Here is a 26,612-nt window from a genome sequence, read left to right on the forward strand (position 1 = left end):
AGAGAGACAGCCAGAGAGAGAGGGAACACAAGCAGGGGGAGTGGGAGAGGAAGAAGCAGGCTCCTAGCGGAGGAGCCTGATGTGGGGCTCGATCCCAGAACGCTGGGATCACGCCCTGAGCCGAAGGCAGACGCTTAACGACTGAGCCACCCAGGTGCCCCGAGAAAGAGTTATTTTTTGTTAAAATGTGATTTATATTAATATGTAATGGGCTTAACTGTTATTTTAAAATGACAAGGATTTAAAAATTTTTCTCAGTTTTAACTTCTAAGATACTAAATACCAATAGATAAAACCAAAATGAAGTGAAGCTCTTTGGGATTCTTGGTTTTTAATTGTGTAAAGACACCAAAATGTTTGAGAACTACTGCAGTAAAAAATCAAAAGCAGATTCTAAAAAGCCAAAGCGGAGGCTGCCTGGCTGGCTCAGTCACTTGAATGTCTGACTTCATGAAGCTCAGGTTGTGATCTCAGGGTCGTGGGATTGAGCCCCGTGTCGGGCTTCACGCTCTCCAGGCATTTGCTTGTCCCTCTCCCTCTGCCCTTCCCCCTGCTAGTGCTCTCTCTGTCTCTCTTTCAAACAAATAAATAAAACCTTAAAAAAAATAATAATAAAAATAAAAAGGCAAAGCAGGAAGGAGTGCCATCTGGTGGAGAAGACAGTTATGACATCAATCCATTTGCTAACAGAACAAATGATGCCTCTGACCCAGCCTGGTGACATAGCCTATTTTAGAAACTTCACCTACCTAAGGCAGAAATATTCAAAATTCAAGGTTTGGAATTCAAAAATATTGTTAAAAGTTGGGGCGCCTGGCAAGAGAAACAAAAGATAAAATGAATTTATGGGACTTCATCAAGATTAAAAGTTTCTGCACAGCCAAGGAAACAGTCAGAAAAACTAAGAGGCAGCCCACGGAATGGGAGAATATATTTGCAAATGACACTACAGATAAAGGACTGGTATCCAAGATCTACAAAGAACTTCTCAAACTCAATACACGAGAAACAAATAAACAAATCAAAAAATGGGCAGAAGATATGAACAGACACTTTTCCAATGAAGACATACAAATGGCTAACAGACACATGAAAAAATGTTCAAAATTATTAGCCATCAAGGAAATTCAAATCAAAACCACACTGAGATACCACCTTACGCCAGTTAGAATGGCAAAAATAGACAAGGCAAGAAATGACAATTGTTGGAGAGGATGTGGAGAAAGGGGATCCCTCCTACATTGTTGGTGGGAATGCAAGTTGGTACAGCCACTCTGGAAAACAGTGTGGAGGTCCCTTAAAAAGTTAAAAATTGAGCTACCCTATGATCCAGCCATTGCACTACTGGGTATTTACCCCAAAGATACAGACGTAGTGAAGAGAAGGGTCATATGCACCCCAATGTTCATAGCAGCAATGTCCACAATAGCTAAATCGTGGGAGGAGCCGAGATGCCCTGCAACAGATGACTGGATTAAGAAGTTGTGGTCCATATATACAATGGAATATTACTCAGCTATCAGAAAGAACGAGTTCTCAACATTTGCTACAACATGGACGGCACTGGAGGAGATAATGCTAAGTGAAATAAGTCAAGCAGAGAAAGACAACTATCATATGATTTCTCTCATCTATGGAACATAAGAACTAGGATGATCAGTAGGGGAAGAAAGGGATAAAGAAGGGGGGGGTAATCAGAAGGGGGAATGAAACATGAGAGGCTATGGACTATGAGAAACAAACTGAGGACTTTAGAGGGGAGGGGGGTGGGGGAATGGGATAGACCGGTGGTGGGTAGTAAGGAGGGCACATATTGCATGGTGCACTGGGTGTTATACACAACTAATGAATCATCGAGCCTTACATCGGAAACCGGGGATGTACTGTATGGTGACTAACATAATATAATAAAAAAATCATTAAAAAAAAAAAAAAAGTTGGGGCGCCTGGGAGGCACAGTTGGTTAAGTGTCCAACTCTTGGTTTTGGCTCAGGTCATGCTCTCAGGGTCGTGAGATCGAGCTCCCCTGTCAAGTCTGCTTAAGACCCCCCCCCCCCGCATGTGCATGCACGGGCTTTTTCTCTCTAATAAATAAATAAGCCTTTAAAAAATATATATTGTTAAAAATCAATTAAGTATGCCAGAAGAGTTCTGGAATAGAGGGAGGGCTGGGAGCGGTTTGAGGTGGAGGCCATTGCCTGAAGTCAGTCTGAGACCACCTCAGGCAGGAGAGGAAGCCAGCACCAGGACTAAGGCATGGGGAGCACAGAAGACCGTTTCCAGTCCTTGGGATACCATGAACACTCATGATTTTTGGACTTGAGGACACATGAGCTGGAGAGCTCTGGCTGACCCCCTCCACACTCAGCCTCCAAAAGAACTACAAGTCACTGTGAGGGTGGATTCTGTGTTCTGTTCTCCGAGGGCTTCTCAAGAACAGAAATGGTTCCAGAACACCTTTCATTCTACAACCAGACTCGAAGTTCAAATGACTGAATGAAATACAGTAAGGCACATCAGTCAAAGGGTGAGTATAGACGACACGTCTTTACAACCTTCACGTGGTACTGAGAAAGGCTGAGCATGAGACATGAACCTTTCTCTCCAGCCAACCTCCCCAGGAGGCCTTCCAGCCTTAGGCAAAGGCCAGCCACTGCACACACACAGGCTCCAGGTCCCACAAACCTTCCTTTCCCTCCACGCGGAAGCTCCAGCACTTGGCAGCCCCTCAGGTTTACCTCATGCATGGGCTCTAAGGCCCACACACCCCAAGTACTAAGACAGAAGATGACTACCACTACTGACCATTTTCCTTCCACAAGCCCAAGCAGCAGCGTGGCCGCCCTTGACCCAGGCCACAGGTCTGCCCTCCTACTTATAATGCTTGGGTAAGTTAAGCCTGAGTTCCTTACTTGGCACACAAAGGAGTGGCATTTGCAGTGCCTAGGGCTCAAGTTTTTTTCTTCTGCATGCTGTTGCCCGAACTTCCTTCCTTTCCGCATCATCCACAGCCTTTCATGGGCTTATTTCAATGGTCGCACACAGTTCTATCCAAACACAGAATCAGTTCAAATTTGGAACAGCTCGTGTTATATTTTCTGATATACTATCATTTTGATTATAATGTGGTACAATTTTCCGAAGCTCTATTATGTTGCCTTGAAGGTTTCGGTGGGTTTCACAGCAGCTTTTAATCACAAAACTTGGCCCGTATTCCCCAGGCCTAGAGTGAGGGAATTTCTCTTTGAAAGAGAAATGTTTGTTCCCTAAAGAATGTGTCCTCAACAGACACAGCTGTACTCATGCCCAGGGCATAGTACAGCAAGCCTACCTGACACAAGGTGGGGGGGACTTAACCATCATCACCAGAGGTCAAGAAGCATGACAGGGGGCGCCTGGGTGGCACAGTGGTTAAGCGTCTGCCTTCGGCTCAGGGCGTGATCCCGGCATTCTGGGATCGAGCCCCACATCAGGCTCCTCCGCTATGAGCCTGCTTCTTCCTCTCCCACTCCCCCTGCTTGTGTTCCCTCTCTCGCTGGCTGTCTCTATCTCTGTCAAATAAATAAATAAAATCTTAAAAAAAAAAAAAAAAAAAAAGAAGCATGACAGGAAATGCTGCTAATCACTCCCGGCTGCTACTGGGAGGGAAATATCAGAGGAAATGGCGAAGTTGTTTCAGAAAGACCATTCTGTTTATCTAAAAGTGGATGGGCACAGGCCTGGGGGAAACAAGGATTAAGTGCGACTTCTCCAACAGCTGGGGAGAGGCCACTCCGTCCGACCCTCTCATGGCCCTTTCTCATTTCTAGACGACTAAAGAGTACTTCCTGATTCTAGAATCATTCCCACATCTAACCCACCTGCAAGTGCGGTGACCCCAAGTTCACCTGGCTACCGAGCAGAGGCAGGCTGCTATGCTCCGCCAGGCCTCTCGCCTTTCTAGTCTGGAGATACGGCAAGGTCTGCAAGGCTAGAAATCCAAGCTGCCTCGGCACTTACACATTCCACTGTGACCTTCTTTCTTTAGAAAGCTGGTTTCGTTCCAGAAAATGTACACATGGTTGCATAGAGCGTTAGCACAGTGTGTTAGTGGACCGACCTGGCCCAGACATAGGAACTGAGCCACAATGTTACAACGCCTTGTTGCATCCAGCCACCCCACCACAGCCAACACCAAATACCTTTGGGTCATCAGCCTCAGGTTTTTCAGTCTCTGAATCGTCATCTTCCTACAAGACAAAGAATTTAGAGGATTAAGCTTAAAAGAGCGGGCCTGAGGGTTCTCACATGCATAACTAGGGGCTGGAGCAATGTACCCAGCCTGGCCCATCCCACCAAGAACCCCTCCCCTGCCCTATGACCCAGAACTAGAGAAAGAGAAGGGGGAAAGGAGATGTTCCGGGGGCGGGGGGGTGGGTGGAGAAAAGAACATCAGCAGCTCAAAGTTGTTACTCCAGCAGTGCCACAGTCTACAGCGATGAAAATGCCTGAGATTAAAAATCACATACATAAAAATGGGAAAAGGTTGCAATGTGTCAGAAAAGAATAAGACCAGGCCCCACAGGATAAAACAGGCATCATGTTTCTAATGAAATATCAATTATTTAAAACGGGAAGATGAACCTTTTTTTCTTCTTTGCCTTTCCTACACACAAGGACATCAGACTCAGACCTACCACGACATTGTTCACAGTCAGAGAGCCATGACTCCCACATAACCACACCCCAGCACTTCAGCCCAGGAACAGTCACAGCTACATGAACAGCAGGAAGGCAGGTGTCAAAGGACCAGGGCAAGTGACCCAGGGACAGGCTAAAGAGCCAACACCTGGCCTTTCTGGGTCCCAGCCGAGTAGGCCCTGCCTTCATCCAAGCTCTCACAGAACTGCCACTGACCCCTTCTATCCAGTCTTGTTCCTGATCCAAACGGCCTGCCTGACACAAAGCACCATGTGAACAAGGCATTCCCCAAAGCATGCACTGGCCTCACACAGGCTAGCCCACCATTCCACTGAATGCTACTAAAGGTCAAAGATCAGCTACCCTATTACATAGCTATATCCACGTCAGTTCCGAGAACACCCCAATGCGCAAGAGCCTTTAACTTAACACCCAGGAAGAAATTAAGTTTCATTTGAAATTGCTTTTTTCAATCGAGCTACACTTTAACCCAAACATTAAGTGGTGCCCCAGATGTTAACAGAAACATCACCTGTGAGACTCGAACAAACTATACTGATGGCTTTGAGACTTAACTGTCCTGTCAGGTGCCAGTGAGCCCAAAGGTTTAAATGCAATCGCCATGATTTCCTTAAGATGAAATCAGTCATGCCAAATAATCAGAGATGTAACTCAGCCAGATACAACCACACTTTAGAATGTCTATATTGGGATTTGATGAGAGAATTTTACTAGAATGATAAAAAGCTTAAATATGATGAAAATTCTAAGCAAAGCAATGTGGAACAACACTTCAGAAACACATCATGCACATTTACTAAGAAAACAGTTATGGTGTTAAGTCTGTTATGTGTGCACTTAAGAAAAGTCAAGAAAAGAAAACAATTTGCAAAGCTTTTCTAAACAATTTTAGTCAATTCTGAATTACCAGCATTGATGGTGGGGCTAAGGACATGAAAATATCTTCCAAAAGAGCATCAAATACAAAATGCTTTTTTGTTTTCATCAGAAAGTCTTTTAACTAATATTTAAATATCAATGCATAAGAAAACTTTCAAACAAATAATAAAGTACGAGTATTTCAGTTAAAGGTGTTGCTGAATATCCAGATTTCACTTTGTATGTCTTTGTGCTAAGCACCAGCTTGAATCCTTGCTTTCTCTCCAAACTTTTAAACTGTGGCTCCTGAGGTCAGCCATAGTGTATCTGAAGGCTTTCTGGTTAATTAAGACACAATTCTCTTTTTTTTGTTGCCAGCACACACTAAATGTCAGGCAAGATTTGTGCTCAAGAACCGAGGGCACTCTGATAAAAAGTGCCAAGTAAAGTATCAAGAAAGAAGTTAAGAAGGATCAAACCACAAATAAAAAACTAAGTAATTTCCCTTCTTAGTCTTTTTAAAAAGCTGAAAGATTTGAATAAACCCAACTAAGATTAAAAATAATACAGAGTTGATTGCAGATATAAATGATACGCCATTCGGGACGAATGCATTGTTATAAACGGAATAAACTATCTTAATGGGGAAAACCAACATGAAACACTCATTGATATCTCAGTTAAATAAAATAGTCTATTATCTCTTCCCCCAAATTTCAATTCAAAAGTTAATACAAAAATGGCCCAGATGAAAACAAGTTTTGTTTTCAAACAGAACACGGATATCCAATCCAGTTTCCTCAACAGATACCAAACAAAAAGCCGAGGGAAGGAAGAGGAATGATGTTAGCCATGGAATGCAACACTGTTGGTACAGTTCGAAGATTTCTGACAAATGAAATGGTGCTTTGAGCAGCTCTGGATTTGGGATTTACTTACCGACTGTTTGCTATTCTCATCCTCTTCTTCCTCATAACCATCTTCATCACCTCCAAGGCGAGAAAAGTCATCCTCTCCATAGGCTTCAGATACTAATCCACCTTTCTCCTCTGAAACAGAGGAAAAAAGAAAAATGGATGAAGGCATACAAAAATGCAAGGCAACATTTGGGTGATCTGAGTGGCCAGAAATACCCCTGAAGGTCAAAGGGTGCCTAAATCTCATGTAAGTGACTAAAGATCCAGGATCCGCCTTTGGAACCAAACTTTAGTGGATAAAATCATTAGAAGAACATGGAAGAAAACCAAATGCTAAATTCTTTCTTGCTTGCTTCCCATCCACCTAGAATGCCAACTGAAGCCTTCTCTTCTCTGAACTACTACTGTTGCACATTATTTGAAAACCTCTTTTGGTACGGGTATCTCTACCTTGTATCAGAGGCACCAAGACTTGTCTTCTCATAAAAGACAAGGACTCTACTGTCCTCATTTTTATGTGCCCTCCCCTAGGAACAGGAGCTTTAACTGGGGCCCAGAGGGGTTACCAATCCTATCTACTTAAGAAGCAAAATCTTCTTCTACCTTTATTTTTTTTTTTTAAGATTTTAATTATTTATTTATTTGACAGAGAGACAGCCAGCGAGAGAGGGAACACAAGCAGGGGGAGTGGGAGAGGAAGAAGCAGGCTCATAGCGGAGGAGCCTGATGTGGGGCTCGATCCCACAACGCCAGGATCACGCCCTGAGCCGAAGGCAGATGCTTAATGACTGTGCCACCCAGGCGCCCCAAAATCTTCTACCTTTAAACCAAAGCAACCAACAACAAAAAAATATAAAATGCTACAAATTACTGGGAAACCACCAGAGAACCTCCTGACTGGAAGACACCACACAAAGCTGAGAGTAGCTAACCTCCAAATGAGGAAAGGAAGGCCCAGATGTGTTAGGTAACTTGCTGCCCTCTCTATGATCCCAAAGAAATTTGTTCCCAACAGTGTGATTCTCAACCTGAGTAGGGCAACAAAATCACTGATGGGCTTTAACAGCTCACAAAATAAGGAACTCACTGAGGAGCATTAAAATGCTCACAAAATGCCACCCCGAATCTACGAATTACTCCCTCGCCAACGAGATCAGACATACATATTTTTAAAAGATCCAAGATGCGTCTAGGGCACATTCCTAATGCGAAGTTACAAATTTAACAAGACACAACCTTTATCACCCTCCACGTACGTTCTACTCATCGCTCTCCCCATTATACAACGAACCCGGAGGGAACAGGTAGCTTCGGATCCTCCCCATCTTTCGTCCATCCCTATGCCCCACGGTGCCCGGCACGGAGAAGTCTTCCAATAGTTTCGGCAGAATAATCGAATCAGCGGAAGGAGATGGCCCATTCTTATTCCAGAGCGTCTACTCTGTCCCAACCAGGGCCTCGATCGCGCTTCGCAGCTCCAGGATCCGACACTTGGGGCACAATGACCATCTCTTTCCCTCCCACCCTGCTAGCGGAGCAGCATTCCGAGCAGACACCAGATTCTCCCCTTCCAGTTCCCTACTCGGGCCTCACCAGGCGCGCCGCCCGCCGTTTCGACCCCAGCCTCGCCGTCGGACTCGGGCTCTGAATCTTCCGCGTAAACTGCCAGAGACGACAGAACATTCTTCTTCCCCGCCATCTTACTCCCACAAGCCCAGAGTGCCTCACTCCTATGAGTCAAAAAAGCCGACTTCCGTGCGGAAAAGCGACTTTTTCCTATCCCAGGAGTACCCGCGTCTGTTCCTGTACAGGAACCAATCAAAACGGCGTTTCTGCTCCTGGTCCCGCCCCTCCCACCCGAGCTGCGAAAACGTCATCACTGCGCGACAGATACAAGATTGAGTGGGTTTTACTTGACAGTGAATCCACAGCCGCTTGGCTCCTCAGAATTTGGGGTGGCTTATGGGGGTCTTCGAGTAGTTCCTGACCGGCGGGTAGCAGTGGCCCGGCAAGAATCCTTCGCTCCTGGGTGGCCCTCGCCCAGCTCTGATATCTTGGGGTGAAGAGAGGGAGGCTTCGGCTGGGGAAGGGAAAAAAGAGCGGATCTGGGGCTTAGAGGAAAAAGAGGGATGAGCTCTTCTCCGGGAGGTGGAAAGAAGGGGTCGGGGCTCGGGGGGGAGGAATGGCAGTGATAGCAGCGCTTATAAAAGGAGCAGGAGGTGGATCTTAGAAAAACAATTCCATCTTCTGCAAGTTATTCCGAAAACACAGTTTGTGTTTCTCGTGTTCTGATTTCTAGTTCTGTGCTATATCATGGCATGGGATAGTTCAATGTTTCTATTTTCCTGAGCATGAAAGTGGAGATGTTAATTGCCGAGGAATGTGTTGCTTGAGGCTGTTCATTGGGAGCTGTGTTAGTTGGAAATAATACATTGCTTGAGTAATAAAGCAAGTTTTACTTAGAGAAAAATAAGCAGTATTTTAAAAGTGGAACAGAGGGTTTTCATCGCAATCATATGATCATCACCTTTACCTTAACTTCTGGCCACTGTCTGTCGCTAAGATGAGCACCCACCCTTCTTTTGACCCTGAACGTCGAGTCCGGAGCACGTTGAAGAAGGTTTTTGGGTTTGACTCGTTTAAGACACCTTTACAGGAGAGTGCGACCATGGCTGTAGTGAGAGGTAACATTGCCAAACTACCTGCGTTTACATTTGTGCTGGCTATACTGTAGCATTGCCAGAGGGTGTCAACGCCCTCCTTTTGACCCTTCCTGCTTCCCCACCCTTAGTCCATAATTGTTGGAACTCTTGTAGATTTGTCACTTAAAACTTGCAGTTTTATTTGCAGAATCACTCAGCTGTTCTGGTTCTTACATTTCATAGCCAGCGCTGCAGATCGTCTTTGAAAACAACTCATAGATTTCAATTCATGTTGGTTTGTGTGTAGGCAGTAGTGGGAGTGGCAGGAATAGCCTAATATAGTCACTGACCTTCTAAGCCCTTTGTTGAAGATTGAGTGACCTGGATCCTAAATAGGGAAGGAAAGAGTAATAATATTATAAACCTGAGCTATATTGGCAAGTGGAGGTTGTCAAGAGGGAAGCAACAATGTAATATTAACTACATTGTAACACTTATAAACAAAAGATCTCTAAGTGATGTTGCTTCTACTGGTATGCCCACTCATCTAGAAGTATTCAACTTTCATGGCTATTTAATTCAATCATCCATATCCCAACAGACTCAGACTTCTCACCCTTATGGTTGTTATTGCCATTACTGGAAATGGTTTGTGCCCATTTCCAAATCTCTCTGGATCTCTGCCCTTTACACAGGAAGGATGGAAAGAAGTTAGCATCATATTGAGAACTTCCCATGTGCCAGACACTCTGCTAGGTGCGTTTCCTATATTCTCATTTAGTTTTCAACAGCCTTGATGAAGAAAAAGATAAAAGGCAGGAAGCATTTATTTATTTATCTATTTTCTTTTACAGATTTATTTATTTGAGGGGCGCCTGGGTGGCTCAGTTGTTAAGCGTCTGCCCTCGGCTCAGGGCGTGATCCTGGCGTTATGGGATGGAGCCCCACATCAGGCTCCTCCGCTATGAGCCTGCTTCTTCCTCTCCCACTCCCCCTGCTTGTGTTCCCTCTCTCGCTGGCTGTCTCTGTCAAATAAATAAATAAATAAATAAATAAATAAATAATAATAATAATAATAATAAAAATAAAAGATTTATTTATTTGAGAGAGCCTGCTTGTGCACAAGTGTGGGGAGGGGCAGAGGGAGAAGGAGAGAATCTCAAGCGACTCCCCACTGAGCGCAGAGCTTGAAGTGGGGCTGGACTTGACCTCATGACCCTGGGATCTTGATGACCTGAGCTGAAATCAAGGGTCAGACACTTAACCACCTGAGCCACCCAGGTGCCCCTGGGCAGGAACCATTAACTGTCCTTGTCTTGTCTTTTTGCAGGTGACAAGGATGTCTTTGTGTGCATGCCCACAGGGGCAGGAAAATCCCTTTGCTATCAGCTCCCTGCTCTGTTGGCTAAAGGCATCACTATCGTAATCTCTCCACTCATCGCTTTGATTCAGGTGAGGCTCGGGGGAGTGAAGATGGTAGTGCAAAAAGTTTAGGGGAAGGTTTTTAAATTTTGTTTTGTTTTGTTTTCAGCTGGAAATATCACTTCTCATCTGTTTGGTCTTTTGCCTTTTATTTTGTTTGATTTGCCTAGCTCCCTTTCTATATTGGGCTTCTGAATTGCCCAAATATGGGGGCTCCACTAGTGCATATCACTCTGGAGGGTTATGAATCAGTCTTCTGTGTCTTGATGGCCTGAGGTCTCTCACCCTCCTCTGTTACTTTTCACCCAGAGTATGGAAATATATCTGTATACACATAGACACTCACTCATGGACACACATGTGCACTCTCGACAGGTTAAAAGATGCAGATGGATAGCAAGCTAAATTGATATAAACGGGTTGGGACATTGTCAGCATATTCTCTGCACCTCTGGCTATATTTAAGGCCTGCAGATGGGCTGACAGAATCAGAAATGAGGAAGTGTGGCCATGCGGCTAAGAGCCATCCACCATGAAGAGAAACGGAGTGACAGTAACAGTGCTTTGTGAATTTCACGAGGTCTCAGGCTTTGTGCTCAGTGCTTTATGTACATTCACTTCACCTTTGCAGTGTAAAATTTCATTTAATGCTAGCAACTATCCTGTTAGGTAGTTACCAGTTTTACAGGATGCACAGAGGGAGAACGGACAGAGTCTCAGAGGCTAGAGCCAGCCAAAGAGCCTGTGGTGATTCGGTGAGCCAGAAATGAGCCAGGACTGTCTGCCTCCAGAGCCTGTGCTCTCAACCACTTCACCTCCTGTACATGTTGTATGCACAGAGAAGACCTTAGAGGTTGGGAGGAGGACGCTTATGGCTAGGAAATGCCCAGCGAGCCAAGGTAACATTGACCACTGGGCCTCCCCTCGGTGACCTGTTTCCCTTCTTCCCTCAGGACCAGGTGGACCACTTGCTGGCCCTGAAGGTACGAGTGAGTTCCCTGAACTCCAAGCTCTCGGCACAGGAGAAAAAGGAGCTGCTCTCTGACCTAGAGCGAGAAAAGCCACAGACCAAACTGCTGTACATCACACCAGAGATGGCGGCTTCAGCCTCTTTCCAGCCCACCCTGAACTCACTGGTGTCCCGCCACCTGCTGTCCTACCTGGTGGTGGACGAAGCTCATTGTGTTTCTCAGTGGGGACACGACTTCCGTCCTGACTACTTGCGTCTGGGTACCCTCCGTTCCCGCCTGGCCCATGCTCCGTGTGTGGCTCTGACTGCCACAGCCACCCCCCAAGTCCAGGAGGATGTGTTTGCTGCCCTGCACCTGAAGCAGCCAGTTGCCACCTTCAAGACTCCTTGCTTTCGGGCCAACCTCTTCTATGATGTGCAGTTCAAAGAACTGCTTTCTGATCCCTACGGGAACCTGAGGGACTTCTGCCTTAAGGCTCTTGGACAGAAGGCTGATAAAGGGGTGAGCGCCCTGAGGCTGGGAGGCCAGCACGCTCAAGAGCAGTGGGTGGTATCTGCAGCCTAGAGATGGAAATTGGTTTTCTAGAATCTTAGCTTAGAACTAGCTGAAGCTTCTTAAAACTTGCACATAGAGAGCTGTTCCTTTGGTTTCCTGGCATTATTTCCCTTAATGGAGTACCCTTGTCCTGGAATTCTTCTCTGGGAGGTGAGCAGCCAAGCCCTGAGCGAGGGGCCTTTGCAGAAGCAGAGGGATTAGATGAGCTGCTTTGTTACAGAGGGTCAGAGCTCTGCCCGTGGCCTGCCTCAAAGAACCTGTGAGGCTGACAGGAGGAAGAGCGAGAGCTTCTTTTAAAGAAGGCCACAGTAAAATGGGCAGATTGTTCTGTTCTGAATGCTCACTTTCTTCCCATGTCTCCTCATTCAGTTGCTATCTGGCTGCGGCATTGTCTACTGCAGGACCAGAGAGGCTTGTGAACAGCTGGCAACAGAGCTCAGTCACAGGGGCGTGAGTGCCAAGGCTTACCATGCAGGTACGGGGCGCCTGGGCCATGTGGTCCACTTTCATCTCAGAAGCCTGTCAGTGGGTCTCTTGTTCTTTAAGGATCCTGGATAATCAGATGGTCTGTCATCTTCTTCTGGATACCCAGGAGGGCTGAAGCAATTCCCTTACATCCGTAAAAAGGAGTCTAGATACCAGTGAGATCTAAAATGATAACTATGAGTCCTGAGTTCTTTTTTCTCACCCTCTGCCCTCCCAGCAGCCAGCAATGCGTTTTTAGAAGCCCAGCTGTTGGTGTTGTGGAAAGAGCACGGGTTTGGGAGGCCAGTGGCCTTGGGTTTGAATGTGGGCTTTAACGCTTACTGAGTGCTGTGTGCTCCACACAGGCAGGCTAGGGTCTTCATGAGGTTAAGTGCATGGCCCACGGCCACACAGCTGGTAAGTGATGGATTCAGGGTGTGCATACAGCGCCCAACACAGTATCAAACCCAAGGTAGATTCCAAGGGAAATATGGGTTCCCTTCACCACCTTCCCCTCTGTCATAGGCCTGAAGGCTTCTGAAAGAACGCTGGTGCAGAATGAGTGGATGGAGGAGAAGGTCCCTGTCATTGTTGCAACCGTTAGTTTTGGGATGGGAGTGGACAAAGCCAATGTCAGGTGAGTGATAATTCTTGCCCTACCTTCCCAGTTGGGGCCTGGCTCAAGTGGGCTGCCTAGTGCTCTGCCTCAGGGACCTCCTTCTACGGCCAGAGGGGAAGGAGGTCCCAGGAGAGAATCCCCAGCGCATAGCTCACATGGTGACAGGTGCTATGCAGCCTGGTGACTGCACAGCAGGGTTCCGCCATCCCCCAGTAGAGGGCAGCACGCAGCCATCAGGCCCATCCGTTAACGCAGCCCAGTTCTCTCACATCTAGCACAGGGTCCCTGTGAGGGGCTGGAATGAACTACCTTAAACTGCTCACTGTGGAAAACCAAAGGCAATGTCTTATTCCCAGCGTTCCTTGCTATTGCTTACTGACAGTCCCGAAGAGAAATGGGTACATCCCAGCCTCCTAGACCCACCCTGGCAACTGTTAGGAAGTCTTTCACCTCTAGCCCCACCTAACCTTCCAGAGACATTTTCAGCTACAGCCTGAAGCCCTTTGCTCTGATTAACACCAACAATAATGCCTTGTATGATTTACAGAGCACTTTTGCATACATGGTCTCATTAAGACTCACAGGGAAGCTGATTTGGTCAGGGGAGGAATGAGTCTATGTGCTTAATTTGAAAGAACACAAGTTTTGGAATCAGAGTTTGGACCCCGGGTTGGCTGTGGCTTGTTAGGGCTGGCTTTGAAGTCAGACACCCCTAGGCCCAAATCTTAGCTCTACTGTCCCCTTGCTGTGTCACCCTGTACACATTTTCCCGAATCATTTCGTTGTCTATAAAATGGAGTTCTCTCACCTGATAATAAATGTAAAATTAAATGAGACAAATAGATAAACTGGCCCATAGCAGGTATTCAGTAATGTTATCCCTCTCTCTTTCAAAGAAGTTAAAGGGATTTACTCGAGGTTGTGCAGCTCATTAGTGGCCTTATCTTGTTTCTTTAAGCCCAGTGCTTTTTCCTCTGGGCTGTGACTGTGAGGGTTTTCGGTTTCTCATATGTGCTGAAATTTCCCCCCTTAACTCTGCTGTGGCCTCTCATTTGGGCCACTGTGTGGTAGGGAGGTCTGCTGATGGGGTTCGGAGGTCTTAGCCACATTTACTCTGAAACCTGCTAGCTTCCCTGCTCCTGGTCGCCTCGGAGAGCCCTGCTTCCCTGACTCTGATCACTCCTCCCCTCAGCTTTTCTGCCACAGCTCATGCTGCTTGTCTCTTTGGATCCTACAGGTTTGTCGCCCATTGGAATATTGCCAAGTCTATGGCTGGATACTACCAAGAGTCTGGCCGGGCAGGCAGGGATGGGAAGCCTTCCTGGTGCCGTCTCTATTACTCCAGGAATGACCGGGACCAAGTCGGTTTCCTGATCAGGAAGGAAGTAGCGAAACTCCAGGTAAATCCTGGGCAGCAGGAGCCCTTTCCATCCAAACCCCCCACTCTCCAGTTTCATGCAGCTTATTTCTGAACCCAGGTGGAGCTTCTGTGAGCTTACAGGGGTGCTCCTGGGGCTATAAGGTATAGCAGAGGGTAGAATGGTGTACTAGTGAATAGGCAGCTTGCAACAGCTAGGTTAGACTTTTTCCTTTGTATTTAGTGTATCTTAGTGTGATCTTCTTGTGTGCTTGTTATTTTACATAGCCAAGATCAGTCCTGCTTTGTGTTTTTTTGTTTTGTTTTGTTTGGGTGGGGGAGCAGAGGGAGATGGAGAGAGAATCTTAAGCAGGCTCCACAACCCTGAGATCATGACCTGGGCCAAAATCAAGAGTCAAACTTAACCAACTGAGCCACCCAGGCATCCCGGTCTGCCTTGTATTATTAGCATGGTTACATAACCATTTTCTCATACTGTTCAAAGTTCTTTGTTTTGAGCTCCCCCCCCCCTTTTTAAACTGGTTGTACACGTTTTGCAGAGAGCCTAGAAATAGATCCAAGTACATAAGTGAGCTTGATGTATGCTGGGTGACGTCATAGATCGACAGGTAGAGGATGTGCTGGAAAAAGATAACATCAGATGCCCCGTCCTGTACCATTCACAGGTGAATTACAGGTGGAGTACAACCCTCAAAACTAAAATTGAGGGAAGATATTTTATTTCCTTGACCAAGGGGGGAGCATAGCAAGATTTTAAAAGTGGAAACCATCAAGGAAGACATCTCTTTGACTAAATTCAAACTAAAAGTTTCTGTATAATGAAAGACACCATAAACAAGGTGAAAAAATGAGTCGTTGTTGGTGCAATATACGTGACTGACTGACGACGTAGAGGATAACTCCTACAGGTGAATCTACAGCAGGCAAACAGCTGCAGAGCAAAAAGTATGAATTTCACAGGAGAGGGAACCAGATTATCTAATAAAGGTATGAAGAGTTGCTTAGCCTCCCTTGGGAATCAGAGAAATGCAAAGGAAATAATGAGCTGTCACTTTATACACATCATACTGGCAAAAACGTACAACATCTTTGTAGTCACTGTTGGCGAGGGTTTGGGCAAAGGGGAACTCACGGTGCTGTCGGCAACCTGAACTGGTACGACTGCTTTGAAGAGAGACGAGGTGATACATGCAATGGGAGGGTACTGGTGCTCTGTGACTCAGTAATTCCACTTCTAGATAAGCAAGTTGCCGTGTGTACAAGGATATACGGAGGTGTTTGCTGCAGCTCCGTCGTAATGTCCTCTGCAGGGTATTGGAGAAGTATACAGTGGGTTAGTCACACAGTGGAATGGTCTAAAGCAGTTAAAAATGACAGTAAGTGTCCATTAACCAACATGGATAAAGTCCCCCAAAGCATAATTTGTGAAGTTGTAAATGGGTACATGTAGACTTTTCCTTATAAGAAATATTGAATGCCAGAAAAACAGAAAGAAATGTATGGCAGTACTTATATCTGATCTTTACCAAAATGACATTAAAAGGATAAAAAAATATGTAAACCCACAGGGACAGAAAGAATAGAAACCAAGGTAGAAAAGTCAACAAATGTCTCTACTGGAAATCTATTAGAATTCATAAGAAAACCTGGCAAGATGGCTGAATATAAGGGAAATATTTTAAAAAGCCTAACTTTTCTCCACATGACCATGAATGCCTACGAATGGAAATGGGAAAAAAAAATTTAATTTGCAAGAATAAAGCTTATAGAATACCTGATGTAAATGTTACTGGCTATTAACAAGAGACTTAAAAAAAAAAAAAAAAAGAAAGAACAAAAGAAACTCCCCAGTTAGTTTTAACATACAGTCAGGGATGAGAACTACTGATTTAGATGAAGACTAATATCTCATGGGAAGAAAACAAGCTCTGAGTAGTTACAAAAACTGAGTGGGAAGACGTAAAACTGTCAATTCTCCTCAAAGTTAATATAAATGAAATTCCAGCTGAAATCCCAAAAGACTTCTACTGGAAAGTGGAATCTTAGAACTTATGTGAAAAAGTGCCCGGGAACAGCCAGGAAAAGCCTGAACAGGAAGAATGGTGAAGGGGACGAGCTTAACCCAGTGTCAGAATGTGCTGAGGTGTTGCCGTAACCAAATCCACGTAATACAGCAACAAGCAGTGGCCCAGACAAGGGAATTAGAAACAAGGCCCAGAACACGTGAGAGTTTAATATGTGATGAAGCTGATAGCTCAACTTAACAGAAAATGAAGGGCCTGTCTAGTAGGTGGTACTGGCATCCTTCTGGAATAAAATGAAAGCACACATTTGGCACCTTATATAAAAGGCAGATTTAAGGACCTACATGTAAAAAATAAACAACGCTTGCAAGACATTTTATTCCAGTGTATAATGTAGGGCTAGAAATAGTTTTGTAATGAAAATTAGAAATTCAGAAAGCTATCTTTAAAAAAAAGAAGTATTTGAATTAAAGTTCTTGAACTTTAATTTTTTGGCAGCAAAGCAAGGTTTATTGAGCGATAGCAAAGTGATAGTACAAAGCTCCCAGGGAGGGAGGGGACCCAAGAGGGTTACCACTGGAGTTTCTAAGTCTTGGAGTTTTTTTCTGGGCTCGTTGGCGGGCTGTTTTAATCTGATTAACCCTCTCTGTGCCTGTCACCCAATCAGGTGTTTGTCATCTATCACATGGGAAAGGGTGGAGGGATCCTTCCAGTGTGGTGTAAAATCCTTTTAAGGGTGATTTCCCCTTTGGGTGGGGGCCCCAAGTTCTTGAACTTCTAAAATCCTGAACCCATGAAAAAGATGTGGGCAGCAAAAGATACCATAAACAAAGCCCGTACATAAACAGCAAATCTGGAAAACTGGTTACCGTAGATGGCAAACCAGAGGTTGAAGTTGAGGATAAATGGAGAGATTTCACCAACTGACAGGAAAAAGCAAAGTGTGTGAAAGCAAGTTCCCAGAAAAGCTCATCCAAACGGCATGTCCAAAGGCGGTGAGATTCAATAGTAATCAGGTGAGTGCAAATTACAGTAAAATGACACACATGCAAAAGGGCTCTAACACTCGTGGCTAGTAAGCACGTACAGGAGAGGGCCTGCACTTTGCCTGGAGAAGAATGAAGTGTTGCAGTCTTTCTGGGGGGAAGCATTCTAGCAATATCTATTACACTGTATGTTTTTATTTTTTAATTTTTTAGAAGATTTTATTTATTTGAGAGTGAGCACGACCTGGGGGAGGGGCAGAGGGAGAGGCACAAGCAGACTCTGTGCTGAGTGTGGAGCCCAATGTGGGGCTTGATCCCAGGACCCTGAGATCATGACCTGAGCCGAAATCAAGAGTCAGATGCTCAACTGACAGCCACCCAGGCACCCCCCCCCATTATGCTTTAATATACATGTACCGTTTGCCCCAGATACCGTATTTCTGAGACCAAATCACCTGAAATAAAAGCTCATGTGCTGGAGGGCCTGTGTATCGATAGAATTGGTCACAAGGGCTGACACTGGGGAACAAACAATACCCGGCCATGAGCAGTGATGAAATTACAGTATGTGCGGACCATGGGCTCATAGGCATAGCTGAGCACCCAGGAGGGCTATTCTCTTGCTTTTTGAAAAAGAAATCATGTTTATTACTGTGTGACATTACAGATTTACTTATTTTCTTTCTGCTCTTTTGAAGTGTAAGTTCCATGAGAGCAGGGACCTCTTGTTTCTTATGTCTCTATAATGGCCAGACCAGTGCTGGGAACATAGTAAGTGCTTAATAAACGTTTTTTGACTAGATCAATAAATGAATGAATGGGAAGGGGAGTACAAGTTGTGATTGGGAAGAAAGAGGCCTTGCGTGGACCTGGTATTTTGCCAGGAACGAAGGGGACGTGATTAACTGGAATGTATCTGAAATTCAAATTAGACAAAAGATTTTGGTGAGGTGATTAGGTATAAGACATTTATTTAAAGCTTACACGGTGAGTTATAAGAGTTCACACTAGGCTTGGGGGCGCCTGGGTGGCACAGCGGTTAAGCGTCTGCCTTCGGCTCAGGGCGTGATCCCGGTGTTATGGGATCGAGCCCCACGTCAGGCTCCTCCGCTATGAGCCTGCTTCTTCGTCTCCCGCTCCCCCTGCTTGTGTTTCCTCTCTCGCTGGCTGTCTCTATCTTTGTTGAATAAATAAATAAAATCTTAAAAAAAAAAAGAGAGAGTTCACACTAGGCTTATCAATAAGACACGTGAGACAAAGAGAAAATCCAGAAAGCTTCCAGAGAGGTGATAACGTGAATGTCTGGGGGCCAGAGCAGTGCCAGTTTTCTCCATCGTAATATCAGAAATGAGAAACAATGAGGCAGTGCTTTCCAATTCTAGATAAACTGTTTCCAACTTAGAATTTCCTACCCAGCCAGCCAGTTAAGTGTGAAGGCAGGTTAAAGACATTTACAGCTTCCGGTTTGCTAAGCGGAGGTTGGGCGTCCGGAAGTGCTGGTCTTTATAGGCTCTGGGAGTAGAAGGGTATTGATAGCGGCAGCGAGGAGGTTAACGGACGTGCTCGTATTCTCTCGGCTGTGCAGGGATTTAACTGCCACCATGTCCAGGAAAAGGGCAAAGACCAGGACCACCAAGAAGCGCCCGCAGTGCTCAACATCCAAGGTGTTCACCATGTTTGAGCAGTCACAGACAGGAATTCAAAGAGGCCTTCAACATGATTGATCAGAACAGAGAGGGTGTCATTGACAAGGAAGATTTGCATGCTATGCCTGCCTCCCTGGGGAAAAATCCAGCCGATGAGCATCTGGATGCCGTGATAAATGAGGCTCCGGGGCCCATGCATTTCACCATGTTTCTCACTGTGTGTGGTGAAAAGTTCAATGGCACAGACCCGGAAGATGTCCTCAAAAATGCTTTTCCTTGCTTTGATGAAGAAGCAACTGGCCCCATCTGGGGAGGTGACCTGAGAGCCACAGACAGCAGTGGGAGGCCGGGTTACAGGAAGTGGATGAGCTGCACAGAGCAGTGTCTGACAAAAAGGGAAATCTCAGTGCATGTGCCTCCTTCACCACGGAGCAAAAGACAAAGATGACTGAAAAGAAATCCAGATTCCAGCCAGACATTCCTTGTTGCCACTTGGGGTGTTTCTGAGACTTTCTCTCAGACCCTGTTGCATGCTCAGCTTTGCAGCTTTTGCCTTTCTTGTATTGATTCTCAGCCATTTTGGGCACATGCATCTCTATAATCAGACGGGAGCGGGGACTTTTTACGATTTTTCAGAATAGAAAGTGGGGCAGTTTAACTTACCAGCCCCCAGTAACTGCAGTCTACACAGACGTATGTTTTTTCAGAGAAAGTTATTTACTCATTTTTTCCTGAACCATAATTAAACTTTATGATTAAAAAAAAAAAGACATTTTCGGACACAAGATTTCAAGAAACTCCCTCCTGTGGAGAAGCTACTGAAGGATGTCCCCCACCACAGAGGCAGTGATCGGAGCGGGGACAATAGAGATCTGACCTGAGCCAGGCAAGAGGAATGTCCTGGGGTGCCACTGAAGGGCGGTCTCAGCTGTGCGCCAGGCCAAGGGAGGGGCAGTTCAAGTTGAACCAGGGGGACAGAAGGCTCCCGGGGAGAAGTTTCTAAAAATAAAAGTGGAACCTGCCATATTTGGCCCCTGTTGACATGACTTTTTCATTATATCACAGCATTTGGGGGTGGAGTAGTAATACACTAAAATTGAAGTGAAAAAACAGCTATTAATTTTGGGGGAACAAAGTTGTACAAGAAAGGATAGGTGATCATGAGAAATGTAAAAATGTAGTCATGTGGTTTAGCTCTGAACTATGTTGCTATAATTTCCTCACCATAAGGAAAATTATGATTTCAGAAGAAATGGTGATATAAACAGATTGGCAGAAGTGAGGGGAGAGGTAGTAGGTGTATTTATGTGTGTTTGGGAGGTGGGGATGATTCATCACCTTCTAGAAGCAGAAAGTCAATAGTTAAGATCTCAGATATCAGTGTCTATTATATTTTCATTCCTTTCCTGTATCTTTTTCTGTATTTTTAAAAATTTCACAATTTTTTTAAAGGAAACTTTGACAAACATGTACAAAAAGGCAATAATGTGTAATCGCAGCACTCAGAAGTCGCTGCTCACACTGTGGTGTAACCTGGACACAGAGGTATGTGTGTTCCTTCAAATCGACACACACTTGGGTGTAAGTTCACTGTGAAATTGGACTTAAGATATTGGGGCACCCGGCTGGCTTAGTTGGCGGAGCACGCGACTCTTGATCTCAGGGTTGTAAGTTTGAGCCCCACATTGGGTGTAGAGGTTACTTAAAAATAAAATCTTACCAAAAAATGGATCGTATTATATAGGGTTTCCAAATGCCAGTCCCTGGGCCCTTTGTATGAGAATCACCTGAGCAGCTTTTTGAAAATAAACTCCCCAAAACTCCGGTTCCAGAAAGTTCAATTCGGTAGTCTGGGTCACTTTTTGAAAGTTATCCAGGCGGGGAATGCCTGGCTGGCTCAGTCAGTAGAGCACGCGACTCTTGAGCTTGGGGTTGTGAGTTCAAGCCCCCTGTTGGGTGTGGATGTTTCTTGAAAATAAACTCTTTAAGAATAAAAAAAATAAAACGTCATCCGGGTGATTCTGATGCGCGGTTAGGTTTGGGGACACCATTTTGTAAATGGCTTTCTTACTTTCATTTGATATTTTTCTCTCATCATCGTTTAGGCTACAAGGTAGTTCAACTATGTAAGACTTTTGCTAAATGGTCTTTTTTTGTCTCTAGGAGAAGAGAGGGAACAAAGCATCTGATAAAGCTGCTGTCTTGGCCTTTGATGCCCTGGTGACCTTCTGTGAAGGATTGGGGTGAGTGACTTATTTCATATGTGGAGCAGTATGTTAGTGAGATCTTTCCTCTCCCAGCGCCTACCAGTTAACCAGCGAACATAGGGCAGCTCTTGGGCGACCAAGGCACGCTGCCTGCCGAAGGCTACTGTGTGGGGCGTTTCCTATCAGGCAGCCTGGGAGTCAGTATCCTTGCCAGGAAGGCCCCAGAAACTAGCAGTGTGAAGACTCATTCAGTACTTTGGACGGCCATCCATCCACCCCACTCCACCCACTTCTGGAGTCGCTGGCCCCGTGAGTGACCCCGTCATGAATCATGTGATTGGTTCTGAGCCATTAGCATTGCGGTCATCACGTGACACTGAGCTGGACCACTGGCTTCACTTGAGGAGGAGTCACTCTTATCCTGGACCCAAAAAGAGCCCCATGACCTACTGTATCTGTTGGGGGTGGATAATAAGCTTGGAGAGAAGTCAGCTTTTCTGTGGTAACACCAGCTCGCCCACGTGGAATCCACGTCTCTATTTTACCTGTATGTGCTGGTGGCAGAGGCTTGAAAGAGCCTGCTGGCTGCTCAGTGGCAGACAGGTTGTGGCAGGACAGGTCCGGGACACGAGGGACAGCCGGGATGATTCTGGACAAGCCGGGAGCACTTGGCATGCGTGCAGCCCTTTGGTCTAAACAAACTCACATTGGTTAGACCTCGTTGGACCACCCTGTGAGGTAGACGAGGCAGAAGCGATCGCCTCAGACTTAGAGATGAATAGACCGATGCCCACAGAGTCATGGTCACAAAGCTCACAGTACACAGACACCTCTAATCCTGGGTCTCCCGATTTTTAGTGACATGCGCGTTTCATATATGTGTCCCGTCTTGGTTTTTGCAAGACTAGATTTTTGAAGCCTGGAGCTGAGTGAGTAATAGACCTGGTGTCTAGCAGATGTTCGGGGCTCTCCTCTAGAAACCAGAGAGGTACTTATTTGTGCCGTGTGTTTTGATTCCCACCCCGTCCTCCTCACTGATGATTTGGTGGCTCCTCTGAGACTAAGTCTCTCGCTTGGCCTCTGTCACGCCCAGCAGAGGTGCTTGGCACCCTTGCCCACAGCCTTCGTGACCAGAGCCCTTTTCAGGCACTAGTACTGGGAGTTGTTAAATTAGGCTGTTTCCGGCTTGAGCAAAATGCTCATAATGAAAGGGCTGGGTGTCCTTGCTAATTGTCAGAGTCCCTTCTGCTGGAGATCATCCTGCTGGGTTCTTTTCTGGGAGGAGTCTGTGGCTCTGCGGGACTGTCTGAAGGGTTAGCACTGCCAGGTCGCTCTGGGCTGCGGCCGCCCAGCAATAGGACAGGTCCTGCTAGGGGCCCCTGCCTTTATTTCTCCTGTGTCCTGCTGAGGAGCTGGGGCCTCTCAGTGCATCTGGGGGTCTCGGCATCAGTGGGCCTCCCGCTGCGCCACACGCAGCCTCATCTCTCCTACCTCGTGGGCTGCATGCTTGGGTTCCGGGTTCCAGGACTGCCTGGGATGGAGTAAACACGGCCGTTGTGGCTGAATGTGAAATTGCTCTTTGAGTAAAAAAGAAATGTTTTTTTATTGCATAAATGGTGGATCGCCTGTTCCCCACCAGATATTTGCTCTTTTTCTAAGAATAGTCTTGGTTTGTGGTTTAATGAAAGCAACTGTTTGCTAAGGGAGGGCACCTGGCAGCCAGGGCCAGGCTGGTGTGGAGGCTTTGGCGGAGGCAGATCCACGTCTACAAAAGATGGTGTTGTACGGTGGTCTGGGGTGCGTGGGGGCTGTGGGACCTGGTGAGGGATACCTGGGCACCTCTGGGACCAGTGGCAGAGACACTCAGGTCAGTGTGAATGAGGTTGGGGCGGGGCATCCAGCGGTGTTCCTCTCTCCTCCGCGTGCAGCTCTTTTCCCTGAGCTGTGGCCATCGCAAGCATTTGTTCACTGCGGACGGTGCTCTTCGAGTGTCGAAAGGAACAGTCATTAGGTTGAAGCAACTTCTAGCTTAGAGGCCTCGGTACCTTGTCTGAGAAGAACAGCTTTGTGTTTGCCCCTCAACTGAACTGGGCGCTGTCATCTGGGGACTGTGGTCTGGGGGAGCCGACAGCCCAGCATCCGTCTGTCTGTCCATTTGTTTGATCATTTATTCATTCATTCATTTATTCAGCCAGCAAATATTGTTTGAAATGGACTCTGTACCAGGCACACTGGGTATGGGGATACAGTGGTGAGCAGAAAGACACCCATGCCCTGCTTTTGTGGTGTTCGGTTCAGTGGGGGAAGACAGGCACTCATCAGATAATCACATTAGTTAATTAATTAATGACACTAACATGCATGTATAATTGCAGACTCTTAAAAGGGCTTTGAAGAAAAGGTACATGGTGTTTTGAGAGTTAACAGGTGGGCCCCTTCTTGGCCCCCAGAAAGTCAGGTCACGACTCTTCACACCGGTTGCCCTTCTCAAGTGGAGGGAGCAGACCGAATATAATGGCAAACACAATGAGAAGCAGGATCATGGTGATGAACAAGCTGATCACCGCCAGGCCTCCCTGGTCCCACGGATTCTGCCAGAACTCATCATTCCACATGAGCTTCCCGTTTCTCAGTTTATCCATGTGCACCTGGAAAAGAGGGGCCAGAGGCCTTGAGTGCTGGGGCCTCTCCAAGGCCCTGTCCCAGGCGCTGCTGTCCACCCCCAACTTCATCCTCTGGAGCGGTCTCAGAAAGCTGGCCCACCTCTGCAGGGATGGTGGGCTTGACGCCCTGCTGTGAGCAAGAACTTTCCCATCCCTAAAACGCACCGCTATAGATCCTTGCTGTTTTCCCTGCCTCAACTGCCAAGCGTTTGGGAGGCGCTTTGAGAGATCAGCATCAGAGTCGAGGAGTGGACTGACTCCAGCTGAGGCCTCGGTAAGCTCCCCTGGAGGCAGCTGGAAACAGAAGAACTAGCCAATCTGGAAGCAGCTCAGGTGGGCAGGCTGTGGACCGGTAGCCAGTTCAGGGGAGTAGTGGCGAGAAGGAAGGAGTCACTGCCTGATTCTGCTGTTAACACTTCTGTGTCCTAAGAGCGGGCCGGTCAGGGTAATCCTGCAGGCCCCACGCTTTGGGGGCCCGAGCCGCACCCTGACTCAAAGAAGCAGCTGTTGAGAGAAAAAGGTATTGGCATGGTCAAGTAGCCCTCACCAGACCTCATTGCCATCACGGGAGCGAACAAAGGTGGGTTAGGGCCCGTTGCCTAGCAACTGCCTTCCGCTTCTGCCTTTCATACTTACCCCTTCAGCTGCGTTCTGTCCTTTTTGTGATGTCGTTTTGGATGCTGCTCAGGATACGTATATTCAGGCGTCCTCACCGAGAGAAGTCAGGCTTGGGGTAGGGTGCGGAAAGAGACTGGATCCAGGACTCTTGCCTCAGGCCACCTGTCCGCCTCACCTGTGGCTGGGTTCTGCCTGTCCTCTCTGTCTGGCTGCTGGCCTGTGGACTGGGAGGTCCTGGCCAGAGTGCAGGAAGCCCAGGACTCCAGAAAGCCCTGGGCTGGAGCCGCACCTGGGCTGCTCTCTTTCTGTGGTGTCGGGGGGGGGGGGCTGGTGAATGGTTAACCAGTGCCAGCTGGCACCTCCTGGAAGGAGTTTCTTTGTGGAGGTGTTTATTACCATTGAGGCCCTGGGGTCCTGCGGAGACTAACTTCTCCATAGTGCCTTTGCCAGCCTCTCAGCTGGTTCACGTGGTTGGTTCCTACACACTGGTGTGATAGGGCAGCGGGGAAGCAGAAATGGAAACCTAGTGGCCATGATTCAGTCCTTAAAAGTTAGGATTCAAATGCCTGGTGTGGACAGGAACTGCGCTAGGTACCTCGTGTCCATTGTGAACCAAGGGAGGCAGGCCCTGCCCACCCAGGCTTCCATGCTAGCTCGCTTGTCCTCAGCCCTGCTCATTAGAATCATCTGGACCTTGCCTGGTATCAGTTCAGTCCCTGAGCAGTCAGAGCCCCGTGCTCTGGAAAGCCGGTGGGGCGATCCTAACGTGCAGCCGGGGTTTGTAGGAGACAGATGATGAGTGAGTTCAGTAAAGTCCTTCTTAACTGTCGTGGGCTCAGCTGCTGCTTCGGGTTTCCCTCTGTAAAACATACCGACGCATGCCCTTGGCTGCCAAATGCCCCCCCCAGTCAGGAGGCTGGTCTCTGGCACCGCCGTCTACTTCCTCCATCAGTTAAGTTGGATGCTTATCAGGAGTCAGCTGTTTGTTCCCAAACCTGTTTGTGGCATTTGTCCTTGTTATTCTAATGACATTATCACACTTAATGTTACGTAAAAACATGGAGCAACAGTAATTGCCAAAACCCCAGTTTTACAGCTGGGGAGCAGGCACAGAGGTGAAGCAACTTACCCAAGGTCATCCAGCTAAGAAGTAACTGCTGGGGGGTCGTGGGAGGGTGGTTTAAACCCAGCTCTGGAGCTCGGCCGCAGAGGCTGAGCTCCGAAGCTCTGTGCCACACTTCAAGGGGCGGGGGTGGGGGTGGGGGGGAGTTGTTGCTATAAGCACCCCACTTTGGAATGATTTTGGAATCACTCAGTATTTCTGTCAAAACAGATATGGCAAGACAACTGGAAACATTTTGCAAAAATCCAGGATTTCACGTGCTGATTTCTTTGTGGATGTCTTTAAGTTCTTGTTCTGCTTTATAGTAACCACAGTTAGCAAAGAGCCATATAGGGACTCTCTGGCCAGCAGACCCCACACTCGGAGAAAAGACTTTGGCCCTACAGTGAAAAGATTGGCCAAGGAATGTGCACGGATATGTTTCCATTTAAGATGAGACGTGTGGGGAATGTTACGTGTCACGTACACGAAAGCGGCTTTAACCTGCTCTTCCAGCTAATTGCTGGTCCCTGATCAGAAAATACTACGGAAATGATCATCATGACGGGAACGTTATGGGAAGAGGTGGAGAATGCTGTTGGTGTGCGGTGTAGCCTGGCCTGGGGGCTGAGAGGATCCGCCGTAAGAAGTGCGGTTAGGTTGAGGCACGAAGACCACAGAAGAGGTAGGACTAGGGGACAGTGTTTCATGGCAGGCAGCAGGTCCCAAGGAGGGTAAGGAAAGTACTTTTGAGAACAAAATTAATTTGTTCTCAGTTTTTTGGTTTAGAAGTTGCGTTACCCGGGGCACCTGGGTGGCACAGCGGTTAAGCATCTGC

At 46.8% G+C, this 26,612-nt stretch overlaps 3 protein-coding genes across 7 annotated transcripts in view; 1 reads left to right on the forward strand and 2 right to left on the reverse strand.

Annotated features, from left to right (window-relative positions):
- SAP30BP (SAP30 binding protein) overlaps nucleotides 1-8,221 on the reverse strand; it is a 38,543-nt gene extending 30,322 nt beyond the window's left edge. The window contains exons 1-3 of one of the 2 annotated variants that reach the window (XM_045814041.2): nucleotides 8,070-8,221; nucleotides 6,499-6,608; nucleotides 4,182-4,229 (exon numbers count right to left, since the gene is read on the reverse strand). In XM_045814041.2, coding sequence (XP_045669997.1) covers nucleotides 4,182-4,229; nucleotides 6,499-6,608; nucleotides 8,070-8,175 — 264 coding nt within the window. In that variant the 5' untranslated portion in view covers nucleotides 8,176-8,221. The remainder of the gene's footprint in view (nucleotides 1-4,181; nucleotides 4,230-6,498; nucleotides 6,609-8,069) is intronic. The other variant, XM_087854113.1, reaches the window with a different exon arrangement.
- Nucleotides 8,222-8,356: 135 nt separating this feature from the next.
- The window catches only part of RECQL5 (RecQ like helicase 5), a 35,395-nt gene continuing 17,139 nt past the window's right edge, over nucleotides 8,357-26,612 (forward strand). For both annotated transcript variants that reach the window (XR_006782778.2, XM_045814491.2), the window contains exons 1-8: nucleotides 8,357-8,525; nucleotides 9,026-9,160; nucleotides 10,449-10,570; nucleotides 11,494-12,012; nucleotides 12,436-12,541; nucleotides 13,057-13,168; nucleotides 14,388-14,550; nucleotides 21,348-21,427. Coding sequence is in view for 1 of the 2 variants with exons in the window: in XM_045814491.2 (XP_045670447.2) it covers nucleotides 9,040-9,160; nucleotides 10,449-10,570; nucleotides 11,494-12,012; nucleotides 12,436-12,541; nucleotides 13,057-13,168; nucleotides 14,388-14,550; nucleotides 21,348-21,427 (1,223 nt within the window). In the remaining variant the exon portion in view is untranslated. The remainder of the gene's footprint in view (nucleotides 8,526-9,025; nucleotides 9,161-10,448; nucleotides 10,571-11,493; nucleotides 12,013-12,435; nucleotides 12,542-13,056; nucleotides 13,169-14,387; nucleotides 14,551-21,347; nucleotides 21,428-26,612) is intronic.
- Nucleotides 22,789-24,966, reverse strand: ERLN (endoregulin). Of its 3 annotated transcripts, none has more exons than XM_045814499.2 (2): nucleotides 24,220-24,462; nucleotides 22,789-24,039 (listed from the first exon to the last, which is right to left on the reverse strand). In XM_045814499.2, the coding sequence occupies exon 2, from the start codon at nucleotides 24,031-24,033 to the stop codon at nucleotides 23,851-23,853; it is 183 nt and encodes a 60-aa protein (XP_045670455.1). In that variant the 5' UTR covers nucleotides 24,034-24,039; nucleotides 24,220-24,462; the 3' UTR covers nucleotides 22,789-23,850. The 3 variants fall into 3 exon arrangements, with proteins under 3 accessions (XP_045670455.1, XP_045670453.1, XP_045670454.1); XM_045814498.2 differs by lacking the exon at nucleotides 24,220-24,462 and adding an exon at nucleotides 24,691-24,966 and having other exon boundaries at nucleotides 22,995-24,039; XM_045814497.2 differs by having other exon boundaries at nucleotides 22,789-24,462.

This window comes from Ursus americanus, chromosome 23 (assembly GCF_024610735.1).
Source record: "Ursus americanus isolate L20-20 chromosome 23, mUrsAme1.1.p, whole genome shotgun sequence".
Lineage (NCBI taxonomy): Eukaryota > Metazoa > Chordata > Mammalia > Carnivora > Ursidae > Ursus > Ursus americanus.

What these genes read in the sequence shown, in the direction of transcription:
- ERLN (XM_045814497.2), bottom strand. Translation starts at nt 24,123, where the DNA reads ATGAAGTTGGGGGTGGACAGCAGCGCCTGGGACAGGGCCTTGGAGAGG.